This window comes from Bufo gargarizans, chromosome 4 (genome assembly GCF_014858855.1).
Source record: "Bufo gargarizans isolate SCDJY-AF-19 chromosome 4, ASM1485885v1, whole genome shotgun sequence".
Lineage (NCBI taxonomy): Eukaryota > Metazoa > Chordata > Amphibia > Anura > Bufonidae > Bufo > Bufo gargarizans.
The window spans coordinates 217,082,166-217,100,785 of NC_058083.1; the positions used below are offsets into that span (position 1 = coordinate 217,082,166).

Sequence of the window (18,620 nt, forward strand, 5' to 3'; positions counted from 1 at the left end):
CCGTTGTGTGCATCCGTGGCCGTTGTGCCGTTTTCCGTTTTTTTTCACGGACCCATTGACTTTCAATGGGTCCGTGGAAAAATCGGAAAATGCACCGTTTGGCAGCCGCATCCATGAGCCGTGTTTCCTGGCCGTGAAAAAAATATGACCTGTCCTATTTTTTTCACGGCCAACGGTTCACGGGCCCATTCAAGTCAATGGGTCCGTGAAAGAACACGGATGCACACAAGATTGGCATCCGTGTCCGTGATCCGTGGCCGTAGGTTTTAGTTTCATACAGACGGATCCGAAGATCCGTCTGCATAAAAGCTTTTTCAGAGCTGAGTTTTCACTTCGTGAAAACTCAGATCCGACAGTATATTCTAACACAGAGGCGTTCCCATGGTGATGGGACGCTTCTAGTTAGAATACATCTACAAACTGTGTACAAGACTGCCCCCTGCTGCCTGGCAGCACCCGATCTCTTACAGGGGGATATGATAGCACAATTAACCTCTTCAGGTGCGGCACCTCAAGGGGTTAATTGTACTATCATATTCTCCTGTAAGAGATCAGGGCTGCCAGGCAGCAGGGGGCAGACCCCCCCCCTCCCCAGTTTGAATATCATTGTGCGGCCCCCCCCTCCCCTGTTGTTAACTCGTTGGTGGCCAGTGTGCGCACCCCCCTCCCTCCCTCCCTCTATTGTTTTAATACATTGGGGCCAGTGTGCGCGCCCCCCCCCAACCCCCCCCCTCCCTCCCTCTATTGTTTTAATACATTGGGGCCAGTGTGCGCACCCCCCCACCCCCCCCCTCCCTCCCTCTATTGTAATAATAGCATTGGGGCCAGTGTGCGCACACCCCCCCCCCCCCCCGATCGGCTGCTGCGATGTCTGCGTCCGGCCGGGAGCTCCTCCTACTGGTAAGTGACAGCAATGCGCCGCACAGACCTGTCACTTACCAGTAGGAGGAGCTCCCGGCCGGACACAGAGATCGCAGCAGCCAGCAGCCAGGTAAGTATGAATCTTCTACTCCGTTGCCACCGATGATGGGGGGGGGGGGCACACTGGCCCCAATGCTATTATTACAATAGAGGGAGGGAGGGGGGGGTTGGGGGGGCGCGCACACTGGCCCCAATGCTATTATTACAATAGAGGGAGGGAGGGGGGGGGGGGTTGGGGAGGCGCGCACACTGGCCCCAATGCTATTATTACAATAGAGGGAGGGAGGGAGGGGGGTGCGCACACTGGCCACCAACGAGTTAACAACAGGGGAGGGGGGGCCCACTGGCCACCAATGAGTTAAAAACAGGGGGGGGGGGGTCTGCCCCCTGCTGCCTGGCAGCACCTGCCAGGCAGCAGGGGACAGTCATGTACACAGTTTTTTTGTATATTCTAACCTGAAGCGTCTCCATCACCATGGGAACGCCTCTGTGTTAGAATATACTGTCGGAAATGAGTTTCACGATGTAGCTCATATCCGACAGTATATTCTAACATAGAGGCGTTCCCATGGTGATGGGGACGCTACAAGTTAAAATATACCATCGGATTGGAGAAAACTCCAATCCGATGGTATAACAGAACTCCAGACTTTACATTGAAAGTCAATGGGGACGGATCCGTTTGAAATGGCACCATATTGTGTCAACATCAAACGGATCCGTCCCCATTGACTTGCATTGTAATTCAGGACGGATCCGTTTGGCTCCGCACGGCCAGGCGGACACCAAAATGACTTTTTTTTCATGTCCGTGGATCCTCCAAAAATCAAGGAAGACCCACGGACGGAAAAACGGTCACGGATCACGGACCAACGGAACCCCGTTTTGCGGACCGTGAAAAAAAACGTCCGTGTGCATGAGGCCTTAGACATATAGAACAACACATAATGCAACAGCACTCTACAAACCAAATAAAGTACAAAGGTATATTGTATTGCAAATGCTATGCTAATAAATTAGAGATGCTTAGCAAATACAGTTTGTACAAAATTATTTGAGCCCGTCTGCCGCACGCCAAGGCGATTTCTGTAAGACGGGTCCTAACACTAAACTCACCTGTTGGGTGCCATAACAGCGACCATGAAATTCAGGAAGTGTAGGTCCCACATGCATGCTGGGCCCTTTTGGTTTATATCTCTATGGTGCCAAAATGGCCTCCAATGAATCCAGGGACTACAAATACCAGCATGCATGCTGAGCAAACTATGTACTCATGCTAATTAAAATCAGCCCATGGTCGCTGTTATGGCACCCAACTCCTGGCTTCTAGCCACAGGTTAGGCTAGGTCTACACGACGACATTTGTCGCACGACATTTTGTTGCGCTAATGTCGCGCAACAATTTTTATAATGGCAGTCTATGGTGTCGCACTGCAACATGCAACATGCTGCGACTGCGACAGTCGCAGAAAATCCATCCGAGATGGATTTTTCTGCGACTGTCGCGTCGCAGTCGCAGCATGTCGCATGTTTCAGTGCGACACCATAGACTGCCATTATAAAAATTGTCGCGCGACATTAGTGCAACAAAATGTCGCGCGACTTTTTGTCGCGCAACAAATGTCGTCGTGTAGACCTAGCCTAAGATGAAGCACCTAGTGACCACGCCCAACAAGGTGGTTAACTCCTCCAGCACCGGACAGAGGAGGAAACAACTGAAAGGGGAAGTGCACACACCAGCATAAAAAGCTACACGTTGCCGCAGGCAACAACATGCAAGGCAACCATGTCACGGCACACACCACAGAGGCCGTGACACTGCCCCCGCAAGCTGAAACAGCAACACGTTGCCACGGGCAACAGCAAGTGTGGCATAAGTGTCACAGCACACACCAAAGGCCGTGACAGTATTACTGTGTATTACAGAAGTGATTAAGTCACTTACTGTTCACTGAGTGACTTTTAGGAAAAAATATGTGAAATAAAATGTTTAAAAGAATTTAAAAAAGAAAACTACCCCCTCCAAAAAACACTTTACCCTGTAAAATGGTGTATTATGTTACATAATAAAAAAAACATAACTGTAATTTTTGTGTCTGTAACCACATGAACTTTAAAATGATCATGTTATTTAACCTGCAAAGTGAACACTGTAAAAAAATTAAATAAATAATAGTTACAGTTTTTTAGTTACCTTGCCACCCCAAAAAATGGAATAAAAAGCAATCAAAAACTCAAAAGTATGCTAAAATGGTACCAATGCAATTGTTGTGCAAAAAAATAAGCTGTATGAAAAAAAAAAAAAATAAGTTATGTCAGAAACTGATGACACAAAAAAAATATTTTGAAGAATGTTTGATCAAAAAGTGTTTTATTGTGCAAAAGTTGTAAAAAACATAATCTATAGCCATAATTATCATGATCCAATGAAATTAATGAAGTTGTCATCTATACATACAGGTGAATGCTGCAAAAATGAAACCCCCAAAAATAGAAACACACTGAATATACTTACACCGCTCCCCGCGCCGCTCCTGGTCCCCACACTGCCACTGCAGCTTTTTCCCGTGCACAGATGAAAACATCTGGTGTTGGGGCGAGCAGCCACTGGCAGGCGGTGATGGGGATGAGCCTCCCTAGCGTCACTCGTAATACTAGGAAGGCTCGTTCCCGTCACCGCCTGCCATTGGCTGCGCCCCCGACACTGGATGTTTTAATCCGAGAACGGGGAGAAGCAGCTGTGTTGCAGCGCGGGGAGCCAGGTACCGGTAAGTATATTCAGTGTGAGGGGCCCGGGCATATAGGGGACATTTTTTGTCTCAGATAACCCCTTTAAATAATTAATTATAAGTATCCTAAAATGATGCCATTGCCAATTTCCCCCCCCCCCCCCCAAAAAAAAAAAAAAAAAGTTATGACTCTTGCAATGCGAAGATGAATAAATTTATAACATTTAAAACCCAGACCTAGTTTTCTCTATAGAAAACACAATCAAAACTGCATTTTTGGTGAATAAGGCCTAATGGGAGGCTAACATGGTTAAATTGGTTGACATCAATGATGCAGCTAGACCTTTGTACAAACACAACATTAATTTATTTTAATGGCACATAAAATTAGTGGCAGCGTTAACCCCAAGAGGGTCATAACTGGAAATTAAAAAAATATCACTACTGATTTATGGCAGTCCAGTCTGTCTAGTCGGTACATTGCACCCAGTTCCAGTGATCATCACAAGGTTAGAGTTCACATTATTGAGAAGGTGCAGGGCACTTCTAAAAAGAAGGCCAATAAAGGCCACATTAAAAATACCCCAACTCCTGCTTTTTCTTCTAGAGTTGGAATGGAAGACTCACGATTCAAATGTTCAGCTTGTGCATTCAAGGTTTTCTGTATGAAACAGATGGCAGTGCTGATATGAAATCCCAGAATCCTCCAGGTGTACAGTATGTTGCTTGATGGCTGACGTATGATTAAGGTCACTTGTCATCACTATCAGAGGGACTGGATTCACGAGGTAGTAGATGCCGGTGGCTTCTTTCCCACAATTTACTTATATTGGCAGTCTCTGTCTCGCTACTGCTTGTGAAACTGTCTCTGAAGCTGGCTAACGGAGGGCGCACTTTAGCACCTTTAGCGTTCACTGAGCCTTCAATAGCCTTACGAAGCTGACAAAAACAAGACAATTTGGACTCTTAGAAAACATAAATATACTTGTTGTCAAAATGCCTCTACTATATCTATTGGCAGCAGTTACCTCTCTCAATGTCACCATCCCAATGAGTCTTCCTATGGAGGTGACATAAGCATGGTCCATGCCAAGCAAGGAGAAAACGGTGTGTGCCTGAGAAGAGAATGAACAAAGTGAGGAATACAAAAAAAAAACCTGCACAATATCTGTTAATATGAATTGCATCCACCAGCTTGATATCAGCAAAAGTAAGGGAAAGGGGGTTCTTTATAGGCTATGGGCACTTTAGGGGGTATTTATCATTGCATTCTCCTTATCTTGGGCTAACAATCATATTTTCCAGTCAACAGTTTGTCCTCTGCAGTTTTCAGCTTTCCCTCTCTGAAAGCTGCTCTGCCATCTTCATCTGTACAATTATTCTCACAATCACAGTACAGCACTCATACTTCAGATGCAATTAAAAGTCGTCTTTATTGAAGAAACCCCACATTCAGAATTTCACACTAAACAAACGTAAGTGTGACGTTTCGGGCCGTACAGGTTATGCCCTTTGTCAGGCTGAAAATAGTATATGATACAGGCAAGTATTGGAAAGTATAAAACACGAGGCACATTAAAGTGAATGCATATTCACAGATATCGCACACCTGGCGTATGCTGTATATCCTATCACTTAAGGCTCATGCACATGACTTTATGTTCAGTCTTCATCCGTATGTCCGTTCTACGGCCCTGCAAAAATGATACATGTCTGGTACTTGTCTGTTTTTCAGACAAATATAGGACATTTCTGCAGGAGTAAAAAAAAAAAAAAAAAATGGCGCCATGCGCTCAGCTGGTATCTGTGTTTTGCGGACCGCTAAATGGATAGGGTCATGTGCAGGAGGCCTTAAGGAGAAGGGGTCTTTCATGAAATGGAGGAATCAACTTGCCTAATCGCATTAACACAGTAACTAAGTCACATATGGTGTTACGGTCACTCACATTTTCTTGTTCTGTATATCCAGTTTATCTAGCTAGTTGTAATCTGTATATCTAGCCCAGACATATATTCCAATAACCAAATCATGGATATGTAGCATGTTATTTTGTGGATGTCGCTTTCATTTTTGTGTTAATATACAGTGCAGAACATGTGATAGAGGTGCTGCAATGTAAAAATTCTGTACTAGCTGACACTTAGGGGCAACACTTATTAAGACCGGCTTTTTAGATGCCAGTCTTAATAAACCCCTAAGCTGGCAGTGCATCTGCCGAAGTTATGAAGAGTCGACAGCCTCTTCATAACTTTGGCAGATACTCCGCCAGTTCTAAATGCTTCCGAGCTGTCTTATATTTAGACCTTTTCTACACCTGATACAGGCATAGAAAGTGGTAAATCAGACGGGCCTGCCGGCCCCTTCCCTGCCATACCCACTTTTGTAGACCTGGCGTGACTGGGCAGAAGTTGCAGATTGCGGCGCAACTAACCTTTGTGCCACAATCTGCACCTGAAATATGCCTAATATAGGCGTATTTCAGCATCATAAATGACACCCTTTAGTCCTTTAACGGATGTAAGGGATCCCTCCGCTCAGTATGCTATATGGTAATCATTAATATCCAAAATACAACTGCTGTATATATATTCACATATATCGCTGGCTCTGAATAGCTTGGCTCCAAAATGAGCCCAGGTACAAGCTTCAGTACTATTAGATTCAGAATGGCCTAATTTAATGAGAGACCCATTCTCCGTAAGAGATATGTAATATACTTAGTACGCTAGGTGTGCGAGATCTGTGAATATCCATACTGTTTGGTATTTACCTGTAGCAAATGCTATTTTTGGCTTCACACAGGGCACAACCTGCCCGAAACTTCAAACTTACTGTCACCACCAGACATCTGAGAAGCTCTGACAGACGTCCTTCAGATCCTCCTCCTTGAGGTTCCTTTTGTTTTGCTTTCATTGTCTCATCTCGTTAGCCTCTCTCAGCTGTCATGTAGTTGCACTGATTGCATCCCTTTAAATCCCTTACCATACTGCATCACTTTGCGGTTTATATTCCTTCCTGGAGTGTGTGCATGCTGATCCTACTACTGAGTCTTCTACAGATAAGTTTTGTTCGTTCATTTGTGTTTTCCTGTTTGCTGGATCCCAGATGACCCTGACTCCCTCCGTATCAAGTGTAGGGAGCCGGTGGTCGTGTCCCCTCACTATTATAGGATGTTCAGGTGTTATACAGTCGAGGTACGAGGATATGCGATCATCTACCATTGGGATTTTCGCATAGGCTGAGCAGTTAGGGAGAGAGCCAGGTCTGATGCAGGGCTATCCCTTTTGTTCCTTAGTTTTGGATCCAGTCAGTCGGATCTTCATTTTGTGTCTTCTAGTTTCCTGTACACCTTCCGTGACACTTACTTTTGCTTAATGTGAAATTCTGAACGAGGCAGTTCTTCAATAAAGACAACTTTTAACTGCATCTGAAATATGAGGGCTGTCCCATTATTGTGAGGTGGATTAGTAAGATACTTATCCAGCTGCAGGAGGGATCAAATAGGCTCCATTCACACGTCCGCAAATGGGTCCGCATACGTTCTGCAATTTTGCGGAACGGGTGCGGACCTATTCATTCTCTATGGGGACCGAATGAATGCGGACAGCGTCCCTATTCTTCGGGTCCGCAGCTCCGCAAAAGATAGAACATGTCCCATTCTTGTATTCTTGTCCGCAGCTGCGAACCCGTATAGGCATTTCTATAGGGGTGCCGGGCCGTTGTGTTGCGGATCCGCAATTTGCGGGTCCGAAACACACCATGGACGTGTGAATGGAGCCTTAGGAACATGCACCAAAAAAAAGAGGATAAGACAGTGCCGTTTATACGTCATCTTAATCTATAGCCCTTATATCTTCTCTGACAGCTCACAAACACTCACTTTAGCTAAATTATGACCATACTAATAAGACTTCAGGTTAAATGGGTGTTTATAAGCTGTTAGGAGTAAAGATATAAGTGCTATAGATCAAGATGACATAGAAGCATTCTGACGGAATTCAGTGAAAAGCAGAAAGAACAGTCTGCAGAATACAAACTATTGATTTTTTAAATAAAGTTCAACTAGAAAAAAAATTGTTAACTCAAAATAAGAATGCAATAATAAAAAATATTCTCATTTGTATAAGTTCTGCACTTAATAAGATACTTGTGACCAGATGTTGTAGACCACATCTACATGGTAAACTAACAGAGTATCAAATGCAGGGTAAGCACCAGGAGTTATTTGTGCCAGGGCATGTGGGATATAAGCAAATTACCACATTCAATGTATCTGTGGCGCCCCAAAACTGCAAGAAGAATGCAGAATACTTGGTGAAGTAACTACTAGATCTATAGGTACTTGACTTATGATATCTTTCCCAGATATTTAACTTTGTAGACTGGAAAACTCTGGTCTATTTTGAACTGACAGACAGAGATAGAAAAACAGATAGATGCATTGTACTTTATGTAGAGATGTTCTTTCCACCAACTGGAATGGTGCAGGGTCAATTTTTAAGTTGTTGAAATTGATTGTTTCATCCAGCTGAAGCTCTTCCCATTCTAAAATCTAATAAAACGAAAAAGAAGTGATAGCTTCCCAATTATAGCATCTCAGCTTAACAATATGCAGGCTTCCTCTATTAAAATGAGTCTGTCAGCACATACACCACATTTAAAACTATTCCCAGTGCCGTGTAGTTGACATCGAACATATCCCAAACATACCTTTATTTCCTTTTGTTGATTTATATAGCCTCCAATAAAACAACCTTTGATTCACATACAAAAAAATAAATAAAAGCCATAGTGGTAGTAACCATCACCAATGGAACCCAGCTGCTCCCATTTGAATCAAGCTCCGCTCCTTCCCTATGTGCCTCCTCTTCACCTCCGACCACTCCTGGCATCAGGTGTACATCGATGCTCTGTGGACGCGGCATCATCAAGTCTACTACAGCACAGACAATCTGGAAGAGGAGATCCAGTGGCGTGAGAGTTCAAGTAGTGGCTCAATGATGTTGGGAGTGGAGGAATATAGAGAAAAGGTGCAGGGCTCGATTTAAATGGGAGCGGCTGGCTCTATCAGTGATGGGTACTGCCCCTTGGGCTCTTTACTTCTAATTTGCATATGAATCAAAAGTGATTTTTGGAGGTTATAAAAATCAACAAAAGGAAATAAGGGTATTTCTGGGATATGTTGTATGTCAACTACAGAGAACAAATTAGTATTGCATTTTTAAATACTTTGTCCATCAAGAAATGCATGTGTGAAAATATCACATCTTCGATATTCCACAGGCCAGTTTTAGCGTGTGGGATACCAGGTGCTCTCTTATCATGCAGGATACCTCCATGCTGTGATGGCATTACATCTGCTTGTGCACAGTTGCAGCCAGCCAGACCTTGTAGGCTGCACTGCTCGATGCTGATCTATGGATGCTTTTCAAAAGACTGTCATGGTTGGTGACCAACACTTTGTAGCTATGTACCTGATGAGATGCATGTGCCTCACTCTACTGAAGTCTCAGTTTTTGGCTTGGTTGTGTCCATAGCAACCACAGACCTTGCTGGAATTGGCACATGCATGACTATCTTTTCTAGATGTTTATTCTGGTCCTATACAAGGGTTTCTATGACAAATCTGCTGTTTGTGAACTTCATTTATGAACTATTTAGAAAGCAGTAGCATTAAAACATCAAGGTCCATTAAGGCCAAGGAAGAGGTGCGACCTGGGAAGCACCAGTACGAGAGCGGTAAAGGATTAGTACGGGGGAGTATAACTTTTTTTGTTCAACATTCTAACCTGTTTTCTAATAGATTTTTCCTAGATGGAAAACCCCTTTAAGGTCTGGGCTCCACAATGATTAAGTCCATACAATGTGATTCAATGCAATTTCATGCATGCATGTGACAAGCTACATCCATCAGAAAGCACAGGGAAGGTGTTCAATTGGTTTTATGCTATCATATTTTTTTGTGTAAATACAAACCTGCAGATAACTTAAGCCAGGTTCACAACTGCGTTGTGAACCCCGACACTGTAATCCGGATGCAACATTTTTTGTCCGGACAAAAGTTGGCATATATGCCGTAAAGCAGACGGATTACCGCCAGATCCCATTACAGTGAATGGGGATCTGGCGGAGCGCAACTGACTATGCCGGATACAGTGAACTCCGGCAGTCTGTTCCTCTGCCGAAACAAACTGCCAGAGTTCACAGCGCAGATGTGAACCCAGCCTTACATTGCACATGCAATACTAATATATTGCCCCACATTTACTAATGTGAGTGCACGGAGATTATGCAGTAAATTGTGCCAAAATGTGGAACAAGTTGGCGAATCTAGGTTTACAGAAATTATTGTTGCCTTAGCCTGAAAAGTGACTTACCAGCAAAATGCTGTGGTGTGGGAAATGGGGCATGGCCTAATTTGTGACATTTATGTGACACCGAAATTGCACCACAATTCTGACGTCTTAAATTAAGTCAACCAATAGTTGGTATAAATCTAAATAAGGCCTCTTTCACACTTGCGTTGTCCGGATCCGGCGTGTACTCCACTTGCCGGAATTACACGCCGGATCCGGAAAAACGCAAGTGTACTGAAAGCATTTGAAGACGGATCCGTCTTCAAAATGCTTTCAGTGTTACTATGGCACCCAGGACGCTATTAAAGTCCTGGTTGCCATAGTAGTAGTGGGGAGCGGGGGAGCAGCATACTTACCAGCCGTGCGGCTCCCGGGGCGCTCCAGAATGACGTCAGAGCGCCCCATGCGCATGGATGACGTGTCCATGCGATCACGTGATCCATGCGCTTGGGGCGCCCTGACGTCACTCTGGAGCGCCCCGGGAGCCGCACGGACGGTAAGTATGCTGCTCCCCGCTCCCCACTGCACTTTACCATGGCTGCCGGGACTTTAGCGTCCCGGCAGACATGGTAACCATTGAGAAAAAGCTAAACGTCGCATCCGGCAATGCGCCGAAACGACGTTTAGCTTAAGGCCGGATCCGGATCAATGCCTTTCAATGGGCATTCATTCCGGATCCGGCCTTGCGGCAAGTGTTCCGGATTTTTGGCCGGAGCAAAAAGCGCAGCATGCTGCGCTATTTGCTGCGGCCAAAAAACGTTCCGTTCCGGAACGGAAGACATCCTGAAGGACGGACTGTCCATTCAGAATGCATTAGGAAAATCCTGATCAGTATTCTTCCGGCATAGAGCCCCGACGACGGAACTCTATGCCGGAAGACTATAACGCAGATGTGAAAGAGCCCTAAAGGTGCCTCGCTATGCAACAAATTTACCACCCAGCCCGAGCCACTATGATAAATGTGGTACAGGTCTGGACAGCCCGTCTAAGTTTAAGCTATCTATGGGATTAGTAAATTTGCTTCAATATTTGCCATATTGCAATGAGTACCTTCAGCCAATGCTGTTTAGAGTATGAACAAGGGAACGGTATCATGCTGTGTACTTTACTGGTGCAACATCCAGTGAAATTTGCATTTCCCACATTAAGGGTCCATTCACACGTCCGTAACGTATTTTGCGGATCCACCGATCGATCCGCAAAACTCGGACACGGCAATGTGCGTTCCGCACATCGCCGGCACAAATAGAATATGCCTATTCTTGTCCGCAATTGTGGACAAGAATAGGACATGTTCTTTTTTTTTCAGGAACGGAACTGCGGACCCGGAAGTGCGGGTCCGCAATTCCGTATCCGGAATTGGATGGGTCCGCAATTCCGTTCTGCAAAATGCGGAACGAAATTGCGGACGTGTGAATGGACCCTTAACCTAACACTATTCCTGTATTGAGCAACCTCAATACATACAGAATGACTAAGGAATATGACAGTAATCCTATCCTTCATTCATAAGCATACAAAAGCAGGAAGGCAATTTATCTAAAACACAATTTAATAAAATGAAGACAACCTTTACAGTGAAAATCTAGTATCAAATGCAGCAGTATTCACAATGGTCCATGTTCTGATTGTGGCCTCTTTCACATGGTCACAGATGTACTTGGTGACTTGCTATTATATAATAAGGGTGTATTATCCTATTAGTATCTCATACATGATTCATTATCAGGTTATTGTATATAAAGGTTTTCTCTCTACTTGTATATGGGTTCTGCGTGTAACTGTCCAGCAGGTCTATGATTCCCAACGGTAACAATTAAAAATTTCCTGCCGGATTGTTTCTAGAGTTCCTATGTAGACTAGGGTGGCTAGACGTCCAGTTTTAGGCCAGGCAGTCCGATTTTCTGGCTCCCTGTGCTCTGTCCGGCTCAGGGCTTGGACAGACACAGGGATGTCCACCCTTGCAGTAGCTCACGCTCAGACAGCAGCACTGCGCTGTCTGAGCGTGAGCTACAGCAACTGACTGAGTCTTCTCTCATCCCCTTTGGCTTCACGGAGGTGAGCGTGGTTTATCGGTTTGGGGGCGTGGTCGGTGAGGTAAAGCTAGTGGACACCCTAATGTAGACTAGCAGACTATGCATCTCCATGGTAACAGACAACACATGAATTCTGTGTAGTCTGATCCTGTGGTCATACTCCCTTCTATCTGTTCTCTATTTTGGCTAACCTACCCAAATGTATATTATCACAATGGCGGGGGAAAATGGAAGAAAGTATGGGTTGCACTACACAGAATTAGTTTGCTGTCACCGTGTATGCACACTGCATAGATGCTGCAAAACTGATCTATAGGGAATTTTTTATTAAGACCCACTGAATTGATGTAAAAGTGTAGACAGTTTTATATCCTGCAACAGAACTTCTTACTGGAACAACCAACCCGATGCAGACTCACCTGTGATGGTGTCATTGTATCTATCTCGTCCATATCTTCCCCCTAAAACAAAAGATATCTTACAATAAGTCACATGGGGTATCACATACATATTTAAGGAAGGAGAAAAAAAACTGAACACTTCTCTTCCGTAGATGATTTCATAATAGTGAGTAATGATTACAATTTGATCCATCACATTAGTGATGCAGGCAGCGTGCGTTTCCATGCACTAAACAAGCACATACCAGAAGTTACTGTTGATTAGCGGCAATGTGAAGTAGAGGCACATGGTACAGGTTAGTCGTTTACCTACCGTCCTACGTGGCCGCTTCCGTTTCAACTTAATCTTTAAGGGTGATGCAGGATTCTTGGCAGACTTAGGTTAGCAACAACATAGAAAACAAATATGAGCACTGCATGGTGAGTAACACAATGGAGTGAAAGGGCAAAGAGGGATGGTTAATGGGTGAGTATCACAGAGTCAGAAGCAGGGAGTACATAGTGAATACATGCTCTGCGCTCAACATGCGGCACAAGGAGGGTGAGAGCAGATGTGTGGATGCCTCCTTACCTCCATAGTTTCACTGAAGTCTTTGGCACAGAATATATTTTTCAAGGCGGCTACGGAATTATCGGATTCATCTGTAAGTAAAAGATAATAGATCTTCCACTGTTCCTTTCTTGCTACAAATCATACCTACTGAAAATAAAGTACCTTGAGAATGTTCCGTCACGCTACTCTGGTTGCGTTTCAGAGCTGGTTTAAGGGGTTTTCGACTTTCCCCTACTGGTGGTGGAGAAAATGAGGACTCCTCTGTTTCTATCTAAAGAACAACAGCATTTCAATAAACGACTCCACTAAAACATGGAAGAAAGGGTACTTGTACAGCACATACAGAATCCTAAAAGTTCTGAGTATGAAACAATACTGTGACCGAGAAGACAGCTTCTTTAGTACAGATATTTAGATTATCAATCAAAAGGTCATTACTGCTTGGATTGGCCAAAAAGGGACAGGGGACAACATAAAGTAGTGACTGAAATCCGCGGTCTGCTGAAGAAGCACCGCTGCTGAGAACTTACTGGTTAATCCTGGCAATGCATGCGGAAGAAAAGGTATGTGCTGCCAGAGAAGAGTCCGGCTTATTCATCAGTTCTCAGCAGCGTTATAACTCCAGCACATACAGGTGAAACTCGAAAAATTAGAATATCGTGCAAAGTTCAGTAATGCAACTAAACAGGTGAAACTAACATATGAGACTCATTACATGCAAAGCGAGATATCTCAAGCCTTTATTTGTTACAATTTGGATGATTACGGCTTACAGTTTATGAAACCCCAAAGTCCCAATTTTGAGGTACCCTTTGCTCAGGGGGTATGGATTATTAGCTGACTAGAGTGTGACACTTTGAGCCTCGAATACTGAATCTTTTCACAATATTTTAATTTTAAGCTGCAATAATCCAATTCCTTTTAAGTTGCATTACTGAAATAAATGGACTTTTGCACGATATTCTAATTTTTCAAGTTTCACCTGTAAGGGCTGTTTCACACGAGCGGATGCCGTGCGTGGCATCCACTCCGTGAAAGAGTGCCAAGACCCGATGCAGACTGCAGAGGCACGGAGCATCAACATGACTGATAATGCTCCGTGCCTCTGCAGTCTGCATCGGGTCTTGGCACTCTTTCACGGAGCGGATGACACGCATGGCATCCGCTCGTGTGAAACAGCCCTAAGTAATAGACCAGTGTGTCTGTCATTACTGCATCTGTGTGTGTCTGATTCTATATGGAGCATTGCTTCCAATGGAGAATTCAGTGCTTTGTGCAATACCACCATTACCAGGAGACTACATATAGGTTGAAGGCTACTTGGTCTCAGTTTAAGTTCTGAGACCACATGGACAGGTGAGTTCTAGACATCTTTTCACATGGCGCAGTACTGCGTGGTTGTTGCTGTGGCTTTGATGCTGTGTTTGTGGGGGTTAGTGGGATCCAGTGCTGAGGGGGCTCAGTTTGACAGCAGGGGTGCTGTTAGGCTGTTGGGTCTCGCCGCCTGTGGGTGCTGCGTTTTGGCGGTGACGATTGCCACGTGGTGCTGTGCCAAATTAGAGTAGGTCCCTTTCAAAAGAGGCAAGCTTGATGTGGTGAGTGGGCTTATGCACGTTGATCAAAATGTATGCAAATGGTTCTGTATACATTAGGTGGACTATGGCGCTGTATACTAGTAATTATGCTGAGAAGCAACAGATCAATGCAGAGCTCGTGTACGTGCAATGCTTTTTTTCTCTCTTTTTGGAATGTTATCAGGTTCCTTGTGCCTGCCCTTGGTGCACATCTGCATATAGATTAAAATTACTTTTTCTCCAGAATAGAGCAATGGATCACTAAGCGAAAGGTATCATTGCATTCCGCTGAGCTAGCCCTACAAGACATTGTGCCTAGTCTAACAGTGAATTTCCTGGTGACAGATTCCTCTAAGCATTGACACCATCAGTATAAATTGCATCTCTTCACCTGGAATCGCACACTGCTCTCTACTTCTTTCTTTCCCCCATTCTCTTTCTCTCTCAGCTGCTGCAGGCGACGTTTTCTGCTGAGCTGAAAGCGCAGCAAAGACACCAGCTGAGCGCAGTCAATGGAGCCCAGCAACACCATGGACTCTGGAGAAAGAGACAATCACTGCATCAATATTTAATTACTCCCTCTTTCACTGCACACACTTTCACATCCTTAATATTAATGATGTAGAACAAAAAAAAAAAAAGCCAGAGGAAGGCAATGATTTGGATTCACAAGAACAGTAATGTAAGCAATAGATGGGACATAAGGACATAAGGACATAAGAAGTGTTCTGGAGCCAGGTAAATTACCAAGAACTACAACAAAATACAACCTTTATTTGAACAGGACTGTCAGAAGTAAGAGACTGCATATCACCCAATAGCCAGAGACGTATAAGCATACTTCTATACTAATATACAAAAGAAGCAAGCACAGTTCCATTAAAATCACCCAGGTACAACTTGTATATAAAACAGTAGTGTAAGTGTAAAAAAGTAGTGTTTTGGCTTGGAAAGTAACCAAAAAAGCCCTTATCCTTAAATGTATTATATGTATTCTATTATCATCTTGTTTTTATACTGTCCTTGGTTCAACAGTTTCACATTTTCTGGTGCCGAGTTGTACCATGAAAATGAATGAGAGGTTGTCCCAGCCCCATCCCCGTTACATAGCCTCACAGAACAGTAATAGGATCTAAAATGTTACCGTGTATGTATAATTCAAATACAATTCCACACAAACATCTAGGTCACGAGATAAGATCTTTTTTAACTGTTTCTGGCTGGAAGTATCCTTTAGGCCTCTTTCACACGGGCGTCAGTTTTTTTTGGCCGGATAAGAGGCGGGTGCGTTGCGGGAAAATGCGCGATTTTTCCGTGCGAGTGCAAAACATTGTAATGCGTTTTGCACTTGCGTGAGAAAAATCGCGCATGTTTGGTACCCAAACCCGAACTTTTTCACAGAAGTTCGGGTCTGGGATTGGTGTTCTGTAGATTGTATTATTTTCCCTTATAACATGGTTATAAGGGAAAATAATAGCATTCTGAATACAGAATGCATAGTACAATAGGGCTGGAGGGGTTAAAAAAATAAATAAATTTTTTTTAACTCACCTTAGTCCACTTGATCGCGAAGCCCAGCATCTCCTTGTGTCTCCTTTGTTGACTAGGACCTGTGGTGAGCATTAAATAGAGGTAAAGGACCTTTTATGACGTCACTCCGGTCATCACATGGTCTTTTACCATGGTGAATCACCATGGTAAAAGATCATGTGACGTACCAAGATCATGTGACGTACCTAAATAAATCCCTATTCTTACTCCAGAATACCATGCCATAGTTTCCCATATTTGTCTTTCATGGCCCTGACAAAGCCGAGTATCATACCATGTGGAGCTGTACTGGGGACTACTAAACACAAATTTACCTAAATAAAACCCAATTCTCACTCTAAGGCCCCTTTAACACGAGCGAGTTTTCCGCGCGGGTGCAATGCGTGATGTGAACGCATAGCACCCACACTGAATTCTGACCCATTCATTTCAATGGGTCTGTGTACATGAGCCTCAGTTCTGCGTTGCGTAAAAATCGCAGCATGTTCTATATTCAGCGTTTTTCACGCAGCCCTGGCCCCATAGAAGTGAATGGGGCAGCGTGAAAAACGCATTGCATCCGCAAGCAAGTGCGGGTGCGATGCGTTGTTCACTGATGGTTGCTAAGAGATGTTGTTTGTAAACCTCCAGTTTTTTATCACGCGCGTGAAAAACGCATGAAAACGCATTGCACCCGCGCGGAAAAAAAACGAACAACTGAACGCAATCGCAGACAAAACTGACTGAACTTTCTTGCAAAATAGTGCGAGTTTCACTGAACGCACCCTGAACGCATCCGGACCTAATCCGTCACGCTCGTGTGAAAGAGGCCTAAAGCCCCTTTCAGACGAGCGAGTTCTACGCTCTGGACTCGCAGCGTGAGCATGCAGCAGCTCCCATCCGGACCTCCAAGCACTGCCGGAGTCGCATAACATTATATTGATTTATGATGCTATGTAACTTTACAGTTCTGGAATGTATTGGATAACACTGACATAATACTGGCAGTGTTATACAATACATTCTAAACCTCTAAGGGTTACATAGCATCATAAATCAATATAATGTTATGCGATCCCTTCAGTCCTGGGAGGTCAGGACGGGAGCTGCTGCATGCTCACGCTGCGAGTCCAGAGTGTGGAACTCAATCGCCTAAAAGGGGCCTAAAGTTGAGTGCCATAGTTACTTTCACTATCCCAGGAAAGCTGGGTAATATACAGTTGTGTTAAAAATAATAGCAGTGTGTTTAAAAGTGAATAAAGCTCAAAATCCTTCTATGGGTCCATTCACAATTTTGCGGAACGGGGGCAGACCCATTCATTTTCAATGGGGCTGGAATGTACTGTCCGCATTTGCGGATCTGCACTTCTGCATCCGTGCTTCCGTTTCCACAAAAAAATAGAGCATGTCCTATTTTTATCCGCAATTGCGGACAAGATTAGGCATTTTCTATTATAGTGCCAGCGATGTGCGGTCCGCAAAATGCGGAATGCACATTGCCGGTGTCCGTGTTTTGCGGATCAGCAAAACACTTACGGACGTGTGAATGGACCCTTATAGCTTTTATTTCCATACACACAAATGAATTGGGAACACTACACATTCTATTCCAAATCAAAACATGAAGAAAAATATATCTAATTTGTGTTGTTCCTCTAAAAAAATTGAAGAAAAGTGAATATTAGACTGTTAAAAAAAAATAGCAGTGTTTGTATTCTTCTTTACAAACTCAAACATTCACTATATAAACTGAAAAATGTTTGAAGATTTTGCTTTCCTTTGAATCACTTAACTAATATTGAGTTGTATAACCAGTGTTTCTGAGAACTGCTGTACATCTGTGTTGCATGGAGTCAACCAACTTCTGGCATATCTGAACAGGTATTCCAGCCCAGGATGATTGGACTACATTCCACAGTTCTTCTCTAGTTCTTGGTTTTGCCTCAGAAACGGCATTTTTGATGTCACCCCACAAGTTTTCTATTGGATTAAGATCCGGGGATTGGGCTGGCCACTACATAACGTCAATCTTGTTGGTCTGGAACCAAGATGTTGCACATTTACTGGTGTGTTTGGGGTCGTTGTCTTGTTGGAACACTCATTTCAAGGGCATTTCCTCTTCAGCATAAGGCAGTATGACCTCTTCAAGTAATCTGATGTATTCAAACTGATCCATGATCCCTGGTATGCGATAAATAGGCCCAACACCGTAGTATGAGAAACATCCCCATATCATGATGCTTGCGCCACCATGCTTCACTGTCTTCACAATGTACTGTGGCTTGAATTCAGTTTTTGGGGGTCGTCTGACAAACTGTCTCCGGCCACTAGACCCAAAAAGAACAATCTTACTTTCATCAGTCCACATACTGTTGCACCATTTCTCTTTAGGCCAGTCATTGTGCTCTTTGGCAAATTGTAACCTCTTTAGCACATGTCTTTTTTTCAACAGTGGGACTTTGCGGGGGCTTCTTGCAGATAGCTTGGCTTCACATAGGCATCTTCTAATTGTAACAGTA

At 43.9% G+C, this 18,620-nt stretch overlaps 1 protein-coding gene across 2 annotated transcripts in view; it reads right to left on the minus strand.

Annotated features, from left to right (window-relative positions):
* Positions 1 to 3,824: 3,824 nt before the first annotated feature.
* The window catches only part of CLCN2 (chloride voltage-gated channel 2), a 139,649-nt gene continuing 124,853 nt past the window's right edge, over positions 3,825 to 18,620 (minus strand). Inside the window, exons 17-24 of one of the 2 annotated variants that reach the window (XM_044289948.1) lie at positions 14,963 to 15,108; positions 13,160 to 13,268; positions 13,016 to 13,086; positions 12,758 to 12,820; positions 12,463 to 12,504; positions 8,099 to 8,203; positions 4,679 to 4,765; positions 3,825 to 4,589 (exon numbers count right to left, since the gene is read on the minus strand). In XM_044289948.1, the coding sequence (XP_044145883.1) occupies positions 4,401 to 4,589; positions 4,679 to 4,765; positions 8,099 to 8,203; positions 12,463 to 12,504; positions 12,758 to 12,820; positions 13,016 to 13,086; positions 13,160 to 13,268; positions 14,963 to 15,108 (812 nt within the window). In that variant the 3' untranslated portion in view covers positions 3,825 to 4,400. The remainder of the gene's footprint in view (positions 4,590 to 4,678; positions 4,766 to 8,098; positions 8,204 to 12,462; positions 12,505 to 12,757; positions 12,821 to 13,015; positions 13,087 to 13,159; positions 13,269 to 14,962; positions 15,109 to 18,620) is intronic. The other variant, XM_044289949.1, reaches the window with a different exon arrangement.